The 18,666-nt window shown below is 43.5% G+C and overlaps 1 protein-coding gene across 14 annotated transcripts in view; it reads right to left on the reverse strand.

The window, feature by feature from the left end:
• Nucleotides 1-2,736: 2,736 nt before the first annotated feature.
• MYCBP2 (MYC binding protein 2) overlaps nucleotides 2,737-18,666 on the reverse strand; it is a 197,443-nt gene continuing 181,513 nt past the window's right edge. For all 14 annotated transcript variants that reach the window (XM_068155980.1, XM_068156571.1, XM_068156486.1 and 11 more), the window contains 9 exons: nucleotides 15,863-15,991; nucleotides 13,408-13,540; nucleotides 12,966-13,069; nucleotides 11,698-11,886; nucleotides 10,939-11,046; nucleotides 9,625-9,834; nucleotides 6,199-6,306; nucleotides 5,645-5,810; nucleotides 2,737-3,540 (listed from right to left, as the gene is read on the reverse strand). In XM_068155980.1, the coding sequence (XP_068012081.1) occupies nucleotides 3,425-3,540; nucleotides 5,645-5,810; nucleotides 6,199-6,306; nucleotides 9,625-9,834; nucleotides 10,939-11,046; nucleotides 11,698-11,886; nucleotides 12,966-13,069; nucleotides 13,408-13,540; nucleotides 15,863-15,991 (1,263 nt within the window). In that variant the 3' untranslated portion in view covers nucleotides 2,737-3,424. The remainder of the gene's footprint in view (nucleotides 3,541-5,644; nucleotides 5,811-6,198; nucleotides 6,307-9,624; nucleotides 9,835-10,938; nucleotides 11,047-11,697; nucleotides 11,887-12,965; nucleotides 13,070-13,407; nucleotides 13,541-15,862; nucleotides 15,992-18,666) is intronic.

The raw sequence follows: 18,666 nt of genomic DNA on the forward strand, positions 1-18,666 counted from the left end.
TCCAGTGCTCAGGACAGGGAAACCTCTTCCCTAGACCAGGTTACTCAAAGCCCCATCCATCCTGTCTTTGAGCACTTCCAGGGCTGGAGCCTCCAGAATGGTTCTGGACATCCTGCTCCAGCGCTTCGTGGTGAAGATTTTCTTCCTAATGTGTAATCCAAGTCTGGCTTCTTCCAGTTTGAAGCCCTTCTGTCACCACATGCCTTTGTAAAAAGTCTCTTTCCAGCCAATCCATGTATGCCCCCTTCAAATACTGGAAGGCTGCTGTAGGGTCTCCCTGGAGCCTTCTCCTCTCCAGGTTGAATAACCTCTAGTCTTTCAGCCTCAGGAAAGGTGTTTCAGCCCTCTGGTCATCTTCATGGCCTTCCTCTGGACCCACTCCAACAGTTCCATGCCCTTCTTGTGCCGCCCATGGCACTCTGGGTGGGATCTCAGAAGAGTGGAGTATCACTTTTTATCTGCTGGCCATGCTTCTGATGCAGCCCATGATACATTTGGGTTTTTGGGCTGCAAGCACACACTGGTGGTTCATGTTGAGCTTCTCATCAACCATCACCCCTGAGTTGTCCTCTTCAGGACTGTTATCTACCCCTTCTCCACCCAGTCTGTATTTGTGCTTGGGATTGCCCTGACCCGGATGCAGGTTCTCACACTCAACTTTGTTGAGCTTCATGAGCTTGCCATGACTCACCTCTCCAGCCTGTCAAGGTCCCTCTGGCTGGCCTTGCCTACTTGTAATTGGTTATGCTCACTGCAAACTAAAGTTTTGTCTCGTACCTTCCTCCCCATTATTCATCTGCTGCTCATCAGTTTTTTCAATATACTGTCCCTGGCTTGGCCAAGCTGAGTGCTCAGTACCACTTACCTCCTTTATTTGCACCCAGATAACTGCTTGTAGCATAGGTTGCTCTTCTAAAGATGACATCAAGTCCCCTAAGAGTATTTTTCTTTGTTTGATTCCTGCAGGATCTTACTTAAGACTTGTGTCAATTTGCTGAGCCTTATTTCTCCCCGCCCCCTGTCCTTCCCTTTCAGAATCAATGTTGTCGCTTCACAGCTTTCATCTAAGCTGCCTTTCAGTCAAGTTCAAATCTAGCAAAGGCATCTTTCAGTTGCTTTCTCTGCTTCATACAGCATGTTTATTTCAAATATGTTGAATTTACCAAGAACTTGCCAAGTACCCCATGCCTCCTGATGTCTTTCCAAACAGATCCCCACCAGCTGAAATCCTTCACTGTCACAACTTCAGTTGTTTGGGTGACTGTTAGCTGTTCTAAAAAATTATGAGGCATATTTCATTGCATGTCTGGGGCAAGCCCTATGTTTGACAACTTTTGTCTGTGTCTGCCATCTCTCTGACCCCCTGGCTACTACTGAGCACACTATACCCTCTCATGTCAACAAGGGCCACATGAATTCTTTTATTAAATGTCTGTTATACCAGTAATATGAAATACATTAGAGAGTTAAAACTTCCAGCTTCTATTTACTGATATTTCTTGTAGTAACATTCACATACCTGAGAATGACCCACAATGCTATGCTACTTCGAGTAAGATTAATTGTACTTTGGAGGTGTGTTTCTCCCCAGCTCTTCTGAAGTGCAGACAGACATGGGCATCACAGATAGGTGAAGTCAGGTGAGATGGATCCCATGGTTCATCTAATAAAGGTCCTCTGACACATCTGAGTGCCATCTACCAGTATCTCTAACTGTGAGAGCAGTTGTTCAAGTCCACCAGTAAATATCTTGAGTTGGAAGGGACCTGTAAGGATCACTGAAGGGAGAATCTTACAGGACAAGTTCCTTACTTGAATTAACGTTTTGCTTTCACTACAGAGAAGCAGACAACTTGGGCCTCTATTAAATGGGATTTGTGGCAAAAGAGTATTTGTAGTAAAGGTGGGGGGATATAATACTGAAGATTGCACTGGTTAGGCCGCACCTCGAGTACTGTGTACAGTTCTGGGCCCCTCAGTTTAGGAAGGATGTTGACTTGCTGGAGTGTGTCCAGAGAAGGGCAACAAAGTTGGTGAGGGGTTTGGAACACAAGCCCTAAGAGGAAAGACTGAAGGAGCTGGGATTGCCTAGCCTGGGGAAGAGGAGACTCAGGGGTGACCTTATCACTCTCTACAACTACCTGAAGGGAGGTTGTAGACAGGCGGATGTTGGTCTCTTCTCCCAGGCAGCCAGTACCAGAACAAGAGGACACAGTCTCAGGCTGTGCCAGGGGAGGTTTAGGTTGGATGTTAGGAAGAAGTTCTATACAGAGAGAGTGATTGTCCATTGGAATGGGCTGCCTGGGGAGGTGGTGGAGTCGCCGTCATTGGAGGTGTTCAGGAGGAGACTTGATGGGGTGCTTGGTGCCATGGGTTAGTTGTTTAGCTGGGTTGGATTGGTTGAAGGGTTGGATGCGATGATCTTGAAGGTCTCTTCCAACCTGGTTTATTCTATTCTATTCTATTCTATATCCTTAATAACTGATTGAAAATAAAATAAGGGCTGGTGTGATGTTTTAAAACATAGTCAGAAACTGAAATGGAGATACTCCATATGAGTGGTAGCTTTTCTTTAGAAGATGTAAGCAGCATTTTTTGCCTCTTAAGTACTTCCATAACCACCAGTTTGGCTGATAAACTTTCCCACTCTAAGAACTTGCAGAAATAAGTCTAAGACATCCTCTCCCATTAAAAAAAAACCCAACAAACTCTGAAAGCAAGAGGCTTACACATTCCTTAGACTTTCACTGTATAAAAATGTACAGTGGCTTTATTGACATGTACATTCCATTATGTTTACAGCTGCAAGATATGAGGCACACTCAGTATTGCACTTCATTAAAATTTCAGGCTCAAACATAACCCAGAAGTTTAAATGAAACTGCTGTTTGTAATTTAATTCTTATACAGGACAAACATTGATACCTTTATATACAGCATGATACTTGTTACATTGACGCCTTCCTAACACTTTTTTTTGTGTATAACAGTCTAGGAAATAAACCAGAATATTCCTCTTTCCCATCCCCACTTGTGATGCCTTACAATTGTACAAGATTACAAAAAGTCAGTATACAATAATCAGTATTTTTTTCCTTTCTCCTGAAAGCCAGCATCATTCATAGTCCACAGACACACAGACCCTTTAATAGCAATTATTAATTTGTAAATGTCCAATGTTTCCTAGCCAATGACTGTAATGGCCACATGCAAACACCTCACAAGTTTGGATGTCTCAGTTCAAAAAAAAGTCAATCTCACAGCAAGAATTATCTACATGGTATTTGGCATCCTTCTTGCACTTTTATATTGTTCCTGGGTTATGAAATGGTCCCGGTCCTCATCCCAGCTGGACTTCGGTTTTCAGGACACTTGAGGGATGAGGGCACCTGTTTTGCTCTGGTAGAAAAAAACCCTTGCTAGTCTAAAAAGTGTGAGCGTTCCTGCAAACCCCACAACCCAGAGCAAATTCTTCACCAGTGGGTGGATGGACAACATGAAGTGGACATTCTGTTCCTTCAAGTTGTTTACCTTTGGGACCTGCAGTGAATTCAAGGGGGAAGAAAAAAAATAAAAGAGGAATATTATTGCCTGCAAGGGATGTAAATAACCATGTATTACACTGCCTCCAAAATGTGCTAAGTGAAGGTAACACATCCAGTACCTGAATTTGGAAGGTATTAAAAATGAAGGCTTAAGAAACAGGAGTTGAAAGGGGCTATCACACAGTCAAAAAAAACCCCAACCCTCTAAAATAAGTTTCCTCTTATTAATACTGTGGAAGAAATCAGAGCAATCAGAAAGCAAGATCGATAAATAATATCAGGAGCTACAGTCTGCAGTAAACAGTGATTCTAAGGTTACACCAGGAAGCTTGGCTTGTTTTGTTGGTTTTTCTATTGTTGTTTTGTTTACTTTCTTCAAGTAAATGCTTTAATCAAAAACAACTCGCTTTTTGTCAACAGCAAGGGAAATAATATGAGACCAAATCAATGGCACAAGATTAGGAAGGAAAGTTTGCACATGACAGGCAGAGATGTTATCACTTAATGTGTGAATTCTCTACTGTGTAATTTTAAACTCATCATTATGTATCTGGAGTCTGAATTGGTGCAGGTAAATTGAAATGTCTTCCTTTATCAAAGTGACTAATGTTTAAAGGAGCAGTGTGATGACTTGATGAATTGGCATTCAACAAGTCCAAGTGCTGAGTGCTGCACTTTGGCTACAGCAATCCCATGCAGTGCTACAGGCTGGGGTCAGAGTGGCTGGAGAGCAGCCAGGCAGAGAGGGACCTGGGGGTGCTGATCGACAGCCACCTGAATATGAGCCAGCAGTGTGCCCAGGTGGCCAAGAGGGCCAATGGCATCCTGGCCTGCATTAGGAATACTGTGGCCAGCAGGAGCAGGGAAGTCATTGTGCCCTTGTACACTGCACTGATTAGGCCGCACCTTGAGTCCTGTGTCCAGTTCTGGGCCCCTCAGTTTAAGAAGGACATCGAAACACTTGAACGTGTCCAGAGAAGGGCAACAAGGCTGGGGAGAGGCCTTGAGCACAAGCCCTATGAGGAGAGGCTGAGGGAGCTGGGATTGTTTAGCCTGGAGAAGAGGAGGCTCAGGGGAGACCTCATTGCTCTCTACAACTACCTGAGGGGTGGTTGTGGCCGGGAAGGGGTTGGTCTCTTCTCCCAGGCAACCAGCACCAGAACAAGGGGACACAGTCTCAAGCTGTGCCAGGGGAGGTTTAGACTTGAGGTGAGGAGGAAGTTCTTCACAGAGAGAGCTGTTAGCCACTGGAATGTGCTGCCCAGGGAGGTGGTGGAGTCACCATCCCTGGAGGTGTTCAAGAGGAGATTGGATGTGGCACTTGGTGCCATGGTCTAGTCATGAGGTCTGTATTGATAGGTTGGACTCGATGATCCTCGAGGTCCTTTCCAACCTAAGTTATACTGTGATACTGTGATTCTGGGGCCCTCACTACAAGCCTGACATGGAGCTAGTGGATTGAGTCCAGAGAAAGGGAATGAAGCTAGTAAAGGGTCCTGAGAATGTCTTAGGAGGAATAGCTGAGGGAATGGGGGTTGTTTAGTCTGGAGGAGAGTGAGGGGAGACCTCATTGCTCTCTACAACTACCTGAAAGGAGGCCATGGTGAGGTGGTGTAACAAGCACTAAGATGAAAGGAAATGGCCTGAAGTTACACCAGGGGAGGTTTAGATTGGGTATTAGAAGAAACTTCACTTAAAGGGGTTACCAAACACTGGAATAGGCTCCACAAAGAACCAGTTGAGGGATGTTTGAAAGACAGATGAGGTCCTATGGGAATATGGTTTAGCACCAGACCTGGTAGTCAGATAATGCTTGGACTTGATCTTAAAGGTCTTTTTCAAGTGAAACAATTCTATGACAATTTTATGTTCTTGATTGTACTATTGAGAGAAAAAAACCCACCAGCAAACACACACACACACACACACACAATCAAAATCAGGCACAGAACAAACCCATTCCAGTATCATTTCAAATGTGCATGACTAGCCCCGTTGTTCTCCTAAAAATTAGGTGTGAGAAAAGATAACCATGCCAATTAAACCCAATTACTTATCTCAGCCTTCACCCCGGTGCATTCGCTTTATAAAAACACTACCTGCAGGACAGTGTGGGAGCTCCTCTTTAGGGATGCTTGTCATTCTTTGGAAGTCATCGTGGCAAGCATTGCAAAAATGCGTTGTCCCAAAGCAGAAAAAAACAGCGACTGAGCAGCAGTAGCGGCATTTGTACTCCAAGAAATCTGTACCGTGTTTGGGACACATCTGAACAGGAGGAAAACAGAAGCTGATAAATGAAGCACCAGGCTCTCACAACCCAATTCTATGTTCTTTATATAGAATAGAATAGGATAGGATAGGGATAGGAAAGGAATAGGGATAGGACAGGGATAGGATAGGAATAGGGATAGGATAGGATAGGATAGGATAGGATAGGATAGGATAGGATAGGATAGGATAGGATAGGATAGGATAGGACAGGATAGGGATAGGGGTAGGATAGGGATAGGCATAGGCATAGGGATAGGAAAGGGATAGGAGGATAGGATAGGATAGGATAATTACAAATGACTGCAAATTATTGCACAGCTCAGCTACCTGGAGCTTTAGAATAAAAAAACCCAAAAATCACAAACAGAAGTTCTTTGCTTACCTGAGCCCTTGAAACATCAGAGCACGCACCACAAATAAGCTCTCTCGGATCATAGTCATCTCCTTGTCCAGCCTCAGCATCACAACGAGCTTCACCACCAAAATATGCCTTAATTGTATACAGAAATGGTTGGATGTTATACTAGAGAAAACTATTATTTTAACAAAATCAAGTTGTAAGGTGAGAATGATGAATTTCAGCCAATAAAGTAGTCTCCACTATTCTGGTATCTCCTGACTCGAAATACATGTTTTTGAGGCACTAAGAGACTGTGTCTCAAATCTCTGGATAAATAAGCCCAAAAATTGTGCAATGTATTCTGGTCTGTGCAAGTGTCTGTAAGGCTTTTGAAACAACATTTGGATACTCTATGAATCATTTGCTAGAAAGGCGAGACTGAGGCTGAACACAGCACAGAAACATTCTGCTGGGAGGGCTATTTTACTAGCTGGAAGGAATTCAAGTGTTTCAGCTCACGTGGGATCCTTTATAGTTAAGATTTTTTGCTATTTTCTACAAAAAAATCATTCTTCTTTCTCATTAGGACACACTGGGCTCAAAAATACACAAAGTAAGACCACTGACTCTGATGAGTTTCCTGATACATTGAAGTATTTTCACATGGAGTGGCAAGATAAGGCCATCAATGAGTAACTTCCCTTGTTCCCATCTTGTTAACTAGACAATGTGCAGAACTTTTGTTCTCAGCCATTCTTGCCTTTTTGCAATGATTGGGAAAGGACAGGGAAAGTATCATAGTATCATTCAGGGTTGGAAGAGACCACAAGGATCATGTAGTTCCAACCCCCCTGCCATGGGCAGGGACACCCCACACTAGACCAGGCTGGCCAGAGCCTCATCCAGCCTGGTCTTAAACACCTTCAGGGACGGGGCCTCGACCACCTCCCTGGACAACCCATTCCAGGGTTTCACCACTCTCATGGTGAAGAACTTCCTCCTCACATCTAGCCTGAATCTCCCCACCTCCAGCTTCATTCCATTCCCCCTAGTCCTATCACTACCTGATATCCTGAGAAGTCCTTCCCCAGCCTTCCTGTAGGCCCCCTTCAGATACTGGAAGGCCACAATTAGGTCACCTGGGAGCCTTCTCTTCTGCAGACTGAACAGCCCCAACTCCTTCAGTCTGTCCTCATAGGAGAGGACAGACTGCACTTGCTCTTATTGAACTTTATGAGGCTTGTGCCCACCTCTCCAGCCTGTCAAGGTCCCTCTGGATGGCCTCTCTTCCCTCCAGCATGTCTGCTGCACCACACAGCTTGGTGTCATCAGCAAACTTGCTGAGGGTGCACTCAATGCCACTGTCCATGTCACCCACAAAGATGTTGAACAAGACAGGTCCCAGGACTGATCCCTGAGGGACTCCGCTTGTCACTGGCCTCCACTGGGACATGGAGCCATTGACAGTCACTCTTTGGGTGTGGCCATCAAGCCAGTTCCTTATCCATCTAGTGGTCCACCCATCAAACCCATGTGTTACCAGTTTGGAGACCAGGATGTGGTGCGGGACAGTGGTCTCAAGGCAGCTGTGAGGAAGGAAAAATGTAAGAGGCCAACCTTTCCCCAGTCTTTGCAGACTAAAAAGGAAAGGGGATAGTCCTATGGAATGTATGCCAGGGAATTAAGTGCCAGTTTGGGGTGAAGAGTTGCTGTAGGAAGGGAGTTAGACAGTTGAATGCTGCTGTTCAGACATACGGATAGTACTGAAAGGGATTATGAGTTACCAGGGGAAGGATTTTTTGCTTTCAATTAGAAAAACACCAAAAATATTAAATACTGGAAAGAGTGTTAATAAAAAACCACCAGGGACAGGATTAAAAACTGGGGAAAGTAAGATTAAAAAAAAAAATGTGTTTTTTTTTAAGAGGCAAAAAAGGCAGAAGGCAAATTGCTAAAGGATGACTGAGAATGGATGAACTGTGGGAGATGGGAACAACAGTGAACTGAGTAACTATCACAATGAGCTAGAAGGATTCGTTATTGCTCTTCGCAAGCATATGGAAGTTAATCCTTTCTCCAATTATTTCTAAATATTGCATGTCCATTAAAAGAAAAAGGGTTTCCCTTTAAAATTTCACCATGAGATTGTCTTATTCCATTCATTGGTAAAGGAGAAAAAGATGTGATCAAGATGGACACTAAAGTCAGCTTCAAAAGAAAGAAGCAATGGGAAGTAAGTTTCATGTTCTCTGCCTGAAGAAAACTGTGCACACATGACCCAGGGTCCGTCAGGCCACACCATGTTTCCTTTTCCTACTCCTTTTTCATTCTAACACTTCTCACCATCACCTCCATAGCTGCTAACATCTGAATGTAGGTGCCATTGGTTAAGGGTGGCAGAGTCCTTATCCCCATCCTGAAAAACTGCACTATCAAGAGCCAGAATTAGAGAAGACTCTTCCCATCTTTTGAGACTGTCACTAAGGAAAACAACAATCACATGTTGGCTTGCATTAGCACTCATTTTCCTGCCACAAATTCCCTGTTCCCAGTTCAAACCAACTCCAGCTTGGGTAAAAGTAGTATTTAGGTGGAATTTTAGTGAGGAATTTCCATTATCAAACATGCAGGATGTAACCCGTCATTGTATTATTTTAATGTTCATTAGAATATTAGAATAAACCAAACCAGGTTGGAAGAGACCTTCAAGATCATCACGTCCAACCCATCAACCAATCCAACCCACCCAAACAGCTAACCCATGGCACCAAGCACCCCATCAAGTCTCCTTCTGAACACCTTCAATGACGGCGACTCCACCACCTCCCCGGGCAACCCATTCCATAGCGCAATCACTCTTTCTGTATAGAACTTCTTCCTAACATCCAACCTGAACCTCCCCTGGCGCAGCCTGAGACTGTGTCCTCTTGTTCTGGTACTGGGTGCCTGGGAGAAGAGACCATCATCAGCCTGTCTACAACCTCCCTTCAGGTAGTTGTAGAGAGTGATAAGGTCACCCCTGAGTCTCCTCTTCTCCAGGCTCATGTAAAGCTGGTTCTGGGCAGCCTGATCTAGTGTGTGGTGTCCCTGCCCATGGCAGGGGGGTTGGAACTAGATGATCCTTGTGGTCCCTTCCAACCCTGACTGATACTTTGATGATACTATGAAAGTATGAGTTGCAAGGGGGACAAAGGGATGGTCAGTGTCATAATAAAGCATCCTCAGCACATACTTCTAAAAAGGCCAGGACCTCACTATGCTGTTGGTTTTTGCACTGCTCTGTACATAGATTTGATCTTTGTGAGGTTTTTTTGTACCTCTAACTTGCTCAACACTTTCTATTTTAAAATTACCATTTAAAGACAATTTACTCCACACACAACATATTAAATATGCGTTCCACTCTGTAAGAAATCACTTTTGAAGGTGTAACATGCATTTAATTTGAGAAAGCACCCATCAGCATACCTTCTTGCACTTGTAGCAAACATAATAAGCATATCTGTTCATGGCATAGCCAGCTGGGTCATTATAAAATCTAACGCCTGGTGTTGTGATGGCCTCACTCTTGTGCAGCCCTTCATACTCCAGTCTCATTAGTGCTTTTCTCCTTACATCTTCATAGAGTTCTTTGATTGGATCAAGCAAATCTTTTAACACTGTGTGATTGATTTTGTTCTGAAATTAAAAACAAACAAACAAACAAAATATCTTAGGCCTTTATTACAACAGTTGTGATGATTTTATTACAGGCCAACCTGAAAAATGTAATGAAGGTCATAAAACCTTAAGAATTCAGGTGGTGGGCAGTTCAAACAATGGCTGAACAAGTAACAGCCTTTTGTTACATGAAACCATCAGCCCTTACCACAGCCTAACAACCACAGAGGGACAGTAAAGAGTACACAAAATATTCTCCACAGCACAGGAATATTCCAAGTGTTGTTTTTTCCCCCTAATTTTTTGTCCTTTTTGACTTACTGCTTGATGATTTAGAATTATGACTGACAGTCCCTCGGCTAGGCCTTCATCATGCAATAGTCACAAGCTGTTGCTGTGGATTGCCAAAAAGAGAGCACAAAGGAAGAACCAAAGAAGTGGCTGACCATTTGCAGATTTCATATCCCTAGGGTGCTGGAGGTGCTCTCCCTCCCAGCAGCTATTACATGCTTGAGCTTAAAGCAATTATGGCTGAGTACTAGAGGAATTATTACGAGAAAAGGAGGAATTTGTAGTAATTTAAGATGAACTAAATTAAACACGTGTTCTTCAGCTCTGTAATCATCCTGGAAAGTAAAGCAGCTTTAAAAGGGGCTAGCAAAAGAGAGAAGCCAAGTTTCCTGTTTCAGATAACATGCATTAAGATTACTTCATCTCTCCCAATGGCCCCAAATACTGGGAATTACAGGCTGATGTTGCTAAAAAAAACCCAAACCAGACAATGTCTGCATTGCACTTTCTTTATAAGAGGACCCTTACTTCAGGGAACAGTAAGGAAAGGTAGAAATGTGCATCAATGATACCCTTTCTTGAGTAACAGAAAAAATTTAAGGCAACAAGTGATGTATAACTAATTTGTATTGTAACCAACAGTATAGAATTAAACCCCAAAAAATAAAGGGAAAACCATCCCAAAACCAACACCAAAACACTACAAACAACCAAAACAGAATGACAACAACAACCCCCAAAAAGAACAGGAACACCCCCCTGGTGCCCCATTGCCAAAGACAAGTAATTTGTTTGACCTAGGCAGTGATCAAGTAACTCATTTTCATTTACCTTGCAAATAGGACAGGACATAAACCCAAACGTTATCCTTGGCCCAAGCCACCTGTTTTCTAGGACTCGCTGACAGCATTGCAAATGGAAAACGTGGCTGCAGTCCAGCTTTAGAAAAGAATACATGGAAGTGAGCACTTAAGTTACATTAACCACCAAACCACAAGCAGTTATTTGCTCTCAAGGGACAACATATATCAATTCATAGAATAGTCTGGGTTGGAAGGGACCTCCAAAGGTCATTTAGTCCAACCCTGTCTGCAGTAAGCGGGGCATCCTCAACTAAATCAGGTTGCCCAGAGAGAGGCCTGTTGAGCCTCACCTTGAGTATCTCCAGGGACTGGGCTTCAACCACGTCCCTGAGCAACCTGTTCCAGTGTTCCACTACCCTCATGGTAAAGAAGTTGTTCCTAATTCCAAAGTTAATTTGTTTAAAGCCCTAAGATGACCCCCTACTTTTGTCTTAAAAAAGAATAAAAAAGTGGTCATTAAAATAACAACTTTCCACTCCAAAATGACTAGTGGATATATGAAATACATACAAATTACCTCAATTGTTTTGTAATTGATTACAATCTGCTTTCTGGAAAGAGCAGTAATGCCAGAAAGGTTTTTTTAGCTTATTGTTACAATGTCTGTTTTGAAATTGTTACAAGTAGATGAAAGATGTAATTATATTTTAACTTCTTCCACACTTAACACCACAGCCATAATATTGATCTCTTCTAAAAGGGGAAAAAAAGAACAAAAGAGATAAACCTGGACAGCTGGTGCTGCTGAAAGTGCTTCAGTAAAGCAGATCATGCACATGTCATCAGCATCTTGTTTAAGGGTTGTAGCATTCTTATCACAGCCATGCAAGCATGGCAAACAGTGCTCTTCGTTCTTAACGCCTCCACATGGGTGTCCACAGGGGTGTGTCTTGCTGCAGGCAATTTTAGCATATTCCTGTTAAAAGTAAATAATCAATCTTTCTGTCCTTTCCTCTGAACAGGTTGATAGAAGTATTGGTTTTTTGAAGGATCACTGGTTTGTGCAATGAACTCAGATGAAAGAACCATGGTTTGTGTTGTCTGCAGCTGCAGCAGATACTTGGGGAAAAGTACACATTTTGTGCACCTGAAACAAAACTGATACCTTTGTTTCCTTATGTTACCGCTGAAGAGCAATGGTATAATGAAGCCATAATTTTAAAACTTTACCTTTTATCACAAAGGGAAATACTCTTTAATCTTCCATGTGCATAAGTGTTGCTTGCCCTGTGTTAACAGCTAAGTTACCTGCAAATTTAGATCCTTCAATAAAGGAGTGAAGTAATCCGCCCTTAAGAAAACATTATGAGCTGATCATTAACCAGCATAATGGACTTTTAAATGGAAATGGCATTTTAACCACCACTAATTCCTGTCCCTAGTAAGTAGAAAACATACAAAAGTTGCCCAGAAGCCACAATAAACGGAACTGAATTAACAATAACATAATATATTCAACAGGCTAGGAGAGCAAACAAAGACAAATCTACCACACACAACCAGAAATAAACACGGTGAGGTAAGAGACTGCTGAGCATTTGGCCTCCCACCAATTCTACCTGTACTGCAGAGCAGAAAAACTCTCGGGACACATGAATACAGTCGGCAAACCTGGCCAAGTCTGAAATGCTCTGTGCTCATGGTAATGACTAGGGCTGTTAGACAAAGTACTTTTATCAAGCTTTCCAGTACACTATACTATGTTAACAGGGCATATTTTACTTTTCACTTGGAACACTGTTGTGAAAACTTGAAGCATTTCTGAAAATCATAACAAACCCATGCAGTATTTTGGTTGACTATTGATGTTTGTAGCCTGTAATTAAACATTTGCAGACTTTGAAGTGTTTGAATTGCAAGGTAATATTCAAACCTTTTCATAGGAAAAATCTGATTTAAAATGGACCACAGAGATGAACAAGGTTTCCTCAAAATAAGGAAATAATTTGATCCTGCAGTCCCTTCTGTTTAGTGATGGTGTTTGTTCATACACACCTGGCAATCTGTATCAGAACAAACGCTTCCCACCGCTGATAATTCTGTTCCGCTCCTGCATCCACAGAAGCGACACGCTTCAGAACTGCTGGTGGTTGGCTTGCCTAGATCCACAGAAGTGAATAAAAATGAAAGTTGATGAACAGGAAATGTAAACAAAGAGGCTGATACTCGAAGAACAGACACTTAAACAACAGTCAATTCTTATGCAATTAAACGGATTCATTTTTATTAACATTTAGAATACACAGAATAAACCAGGTTGGAAGAGACCTTCAAGGTCATCGTGCCCAACCCATCAACCAATCCAACCCACCTAAATAACTAAACCATGGCACCAAGTACCCCATCAAGTCTCCTCCTGAACGGGTTGGCTTTTTTAAGGATAAATGCTTATGTAGAAGGTAAAAATAATCAGCAAGCAGTAACAGCTGTGTTTTACCTGTCTGTTCTCTAAATTCCACCATAGCCTTCATAGTTTTAGAATCTGCTAATGCCATCAGCCAGAAAAGTTTGGTCCTGCCACAACCCTCATGGAGATCAACTTTGATAGCTTCTTCTTCTTCTTTGAATACCTGTTAGGTTAACCAAAGAGATAGTAAGTAACATCTCTCCCTTATCTTTGTTGCTGTCTCTTTGGACTTTCATTAAATGTTTTATAGATTGTGTAGTCCGAGCGCTTTTCTTTTAGGCAGTCTGTAGTTGTACATATTGCAGGAGAGATACATAGCTAGAGACTTTGTGTTTCTAGTAAAAATACATGAAATCAACACTTGAGCTAACACGTCTAGGAAACAATTGTGCAACAACGCTAAGAAGAGAGCTGCATAACTTTTTTTTCCCAATTTACATAGTATGGAGCTTGGACTTCATAACTACTACTCAACTCATCCAGTAGGCCACTGTATACTAAAAGCACAAGATAACATTAGAAACATCTTCATGTAACCATGCCAGCAGTTTATCCAGACAACACAGTTACAGTCTTAATGATATCATGTAAGTATGCAATGTTTGTATTTCTGACATTCACATAAATGCACCATGAATGGTTTGGGCAATAATGAGGAAAATAAACTTTACATAATCTCTTCTTGTTCCCCTTCCCTATGTTTTGAAGGCAGTTCTGCTTTCATTCATTTCACCTGCAGTGCAACAAAAGCTAGAATTTTCCTGGGTGTGGATCTATGCACTCAGTTTAAACTTTGCTGCAGTTCTTATTAGAATTGGGAACAAAACCCTGCTTCACAAAGGATTCACATAAGCAGGTCATGGTAACTTACAGGCTGTCCTTTCTTGGAATGAGAGGAAACATATTAGAGAGGTATATATGAACAGAAGTTGGACAAAAGCTAACAGAAGACAAGAGACAGGGAACATGACAGCATTTAAACTTTAAATTGAGGGGATTAACATGAGAGACGCTAAGGCAAGAGTGGTGAACAAAGAGTAGAAGTTTAAACATGCTTTCAGAAGTAAACAGGAAAATCTGGTAAGTAGCTATTCTGGACAGATTAAAGGAGAGATGTGAGGGCTTCTACAAGAGAAGAACTTACTTTTTATCAACTGTAATCTGAACAGGCTATAGAGGAGAAATCAGAAAAATAAATGAGAGTAGACTGTGCTGTGCCATGACAGAAGAGTAGACAAAATTGTCATCTTTGGATGACAAGACAGGAAAATCTCAAAGGAGACTGCAAAGATTGTGGCTAAGAAACAGAAAACGATGGGTCTGCATTAAACTTTCAGTCTGAGTCTACATCACAAATGCTGAGACACCAAGGGGATCTGCAGCACAAAACTGGGCACCAGTGATCTGAGGTTCACAGCATGCATGCTCCAGAAGAGCCAATCCCCTGCACTGAAGGACCATTAGCAGACTGACCCTGCACCTATGTAAAAAAACAATTGTATCTAAAACAAATCCAGTTCATGCACTCCAGGGCTGCTCCATAACACAAATCAAAGCAGACATAAGGAGATATGCTTGAAAAGCCCATTCCTGATCCTAACCAAAAGGCGGGTCTAGATGCACTCTAGAAGAGGAATGAATTCCATTGAACTAACTTTATGAATCAGGTTTATCATTCTATCCTTTGTACAAATAGAAGCAGTCAGAGCGAGAGGAGAAAATAAAGGGCCAAAAACCTCACAACAAGTAGTGTCAGGGAAGAGGAAACGCTCAGTTGTTTCAGAAGGCATCATCAACATCAATTTCAATGAAAAAAAGAAATATTCCAAAGACAATGTTGCTTGAGGCTTACAGATGAGAGAATAATGCAAAAAGCAGAGTAAAAAGCAATTAAAAAACCCCCTTGTCTGTGTGAGTCAAAGAGGAAAGACACTTCAATCTTAGAAACACTACCAAAAGAAACGAGGAGTTTCTCAAGTTTATGGATATAACAATGCATTTCTCCGTGAAAATGCAATGGAAGCTGGAGAAATTATAAAAGGCTGATGGAGGGAACCAGTCGGAATATTTGCTGTCAAGGGGTTTTCCTGGTTTTACATAGGTTAAAAACAAAGGAGTTGACAAAGACTGATGCATGTGATAGGAGCATAAAAGAGAGATAATTTAAAAGAAGGACTGATCCAATGTATGCTTGCATTACAGACAGTTTCTAGATTCTCCTAAAAAAATATTCCCAAGCAACATTAGAATAAGGAGGAAGAGCACTGACAGAGCCCAAGGGTTCAAATTAGGGACTGCCACACAACTTTCCAATCTTCTTCAAAGGAAAAAGGACAAGAGAAGTGAACTAAAAACAACCTAAAGAATTAAATGGAAACTTACCTATGCCATCTAAAACATAAAAGAGGAAAACACCACTTTGGCTATGTATTAATGGGGGAAATGCATGCAGTGCACACGAGCACAATGCCACGTATGCCCTCACCTGTCTCTGATGAGTTTTTGTTCGCCGATGGAGATGAAGGAATCGGTCACAATCTGTACACAAATTCCCACAGACGTTACATAAAATGATTGCAGCAGTTTCACCATCATCATGGTTATCACACATGGGCTGGGAAAAAGAAGAGAACAAGAAAAACATGAAGTCGTTCTCTCTTTATTACACCTCTGATTTCCTTTTAGCATCTGTTTCTAGTCTCTCTCCAGTTATTCCCCCCCCCCCCCCCCCCCCCATTAATAAAGAGGGAATGAAGAGCTTGTATAGACTATTACATGCATCTTCAGAACAATCACTAAAACTCCTGGAAGCAAGAAAAAAATAAAGAATATTTAGTGTATTAGTGTATTTGGATATTCTTCATCTTACATTTCTTATGATGCAGCAAAAATGTGTTTCTCAACAACACAGTTGAGACATCATTTTCTACTGATCCAAGAAAAGATCTGTGGTAACAATGGGTTACAGAAAGATTAACAGAAAAGTTCAGAGACATGAATACCCAGGTCAGTCATAGTATCATAGTATCATTCAGGGTTGGAAGGGACCACAAGGATCATCTAGTTCCAACCCCCCTGCCATGGGCAGGGACACCCCACACTAGATCAGCCTGGACAGAGCCTCATCCAGCCTGGGCTTAAACACCTTCAGGGACGGGGCCTCGACCACCTCCCTGGACAACCCATTCCAGGGTTTCACCACTCTCATGGTGAAGAACTTCCTCCTCACATCTAGCCTGAATCTCCCCACCTCCAGCTTCATTCCATTCCCCCTAGTCCTATCACTACCTGAGAGCCTGAGAAGTCCTTCCCCAGCCTTCCTGTAGGCCCCCTTCAGATACTGGAAGGCCACAATTAGGTCACCTGGGAGCCTTCTCTTCTGCAGACTGAACAGCCCCAACTCCCTCAGTCTGTCCTCATAGGAGAGGTGCTCCAGCCCTCTGATCATCCTTGTGGCCCTTCTCTGGACACATTCCAGCACCTCCACATCCCTCTTGTAATAGGGGCTCCAGAACTGGACACAGTACTCCAGGTGGGGTCTCACCAGGGCTGAGTAGAGGGGAAGGATCACCTCCCTCGACCTGCTGGCCATATTTTCCCTTAATTACTTTGATATCATAGAAGTTGGAAAAGACCTTTGAGATGGAGTCCAACTGTAAACCAACTATTATAGCCACTAAACTACATCCAAAAATGCCACATCTACTCGCTCTTGAATGCCTCTAGGGATGGTGACCTCCAGCACCTCCCTGAGCAGCCTTTTCCAACACCTCATCCCTCTCTCAGCAAGGAAGTTTTTCCTAATATCCAATCTAATCTTTCCCTGGCACAACTTATGCCCATTTCCTCTCATCCTATCACCAGTTACTTGGGAGAAGAGACCAACTCCAGCCTCACTGCAATCTCTTTTCAGGTAGTTATAGAGCACTAAGATCTCCCCTTAGCTTTCTCTTCTCCAGATGTGGTGAAAGCACATTATGCCCAGATATTGAATCTTGTCCCAGCATGCAGACAAGTTCCCCCTCTTTCATGAGGGAAACAAAGGCTAAGACATTAGCCAGGCCGGCACAGATCACTGCATGCACCCATCACATGGGATGCTCGTGCTTATACCAAGAATGGGCATAATTCCAGCTTCACGCTTCCTATAGGCTGAAGCCAATTGTTTACAAGAGTGCCCATTGGTCAAACCCAGCCTTGAGGAACCTGTTAGTACTACCCCAGTTGGTAAAGCTTTGCCCCCTCTTTCACTTTGCTTCCTCTCCTTGCTTTGAGAGGACAAAGCTCATGCCATAGCCTCTGACATTGAGCTCATCACTATTAAGTCTTCTCTCTCATATATGCAAGCAAACCAGCAGCCTCTGCACGATGACGAGAAGCCCACATCCAGGCAGGCCCGTTAAGCCTTAGCCCTGAGAGTATCTCCAGAGGAGGGGCCTTTGCTGAGCCTGAGAAGCTCCAGCGTTGTACTGCCAGTCTCACTGACCGGGAAAGCCTACCGAGGGTGAGATCTGCCCAACTGTCAGCAAAAAGGACTTAGCCGAGTCCAGCAGTCCACACGTCTGCATTAGCCTTAAGCAGCAGACTGATGAGCGGACACAACCCTGTCTGTGTCCAATCAGAAAGCAGGATTGCATGCCTGTGTAACCCCGCTATGGCGGGAGAGCAGTCGACGCTTCTGCCACTCCGTGCCCTGTAAACCTCAGGGCAATCCAGAGCACTGTCTGTGTGCGTGCTCCAAAGCCGGGACCGCTCGGAGAGGGTCCCGCCGCTCCTTCGAGCCAAGTAAAGGGGACGCCGCGGCTCCACGCAGCTGCGCTTCTTCCCCGGGGCCGTCCACACCAGCCCCAAAACCCGGTGTCGCAGGGCCCACACGCTAGGTCCAGGCCCACCGGCTACCATGCCAGATCGGAAACCTCCGAGCCCGCCTATCGTTAACAGTTGCCCCGCCCTGCTGTGCGGACCAACTCTGAGGGCCGACCCCCTCCCGGGACCAGCCCCGCCGGGCCAACCCCGCATTGTCTGGAGGGAACCTGCCGGAGTCCTGCGAGGGGAACCCACCTACCAGTTAAGCCTAGGTTCCATCTACTCTCCACTGCTGCGGAGAGAGGATTGCCACCCAGCGTTGCCGTCCAGACCAGCCTAGGAATCAGCCGGCGACAGTAGTCTGCCGGAACCTAATCTCGCTACAAACAAAGGACACAGTGCATCTTCCACGTGCTTTCCACTCACTAACATTCAGTTCAAAGCATCCACGTCTAGCAGAGTAACCTCTAACGCATAGTAGTA

The sequence above is a fragment of the Melanerpes formicivorus genome, unplaced genomic scaffold (assembly GCF_026170545.1).
Source record: "Melanerpes formicivorus ecotype bairdi unplaced genomic scaffold, bMelFor1.0.p_v2 SCAF_1, whole genome shotgun sequence".
Classification (NCBI taxonomy): Eukaryota; Metazoa; Chordata; class Aves; order Piciformes; family Picidae; genus Melanerpes; species Melanerpes formicivorus.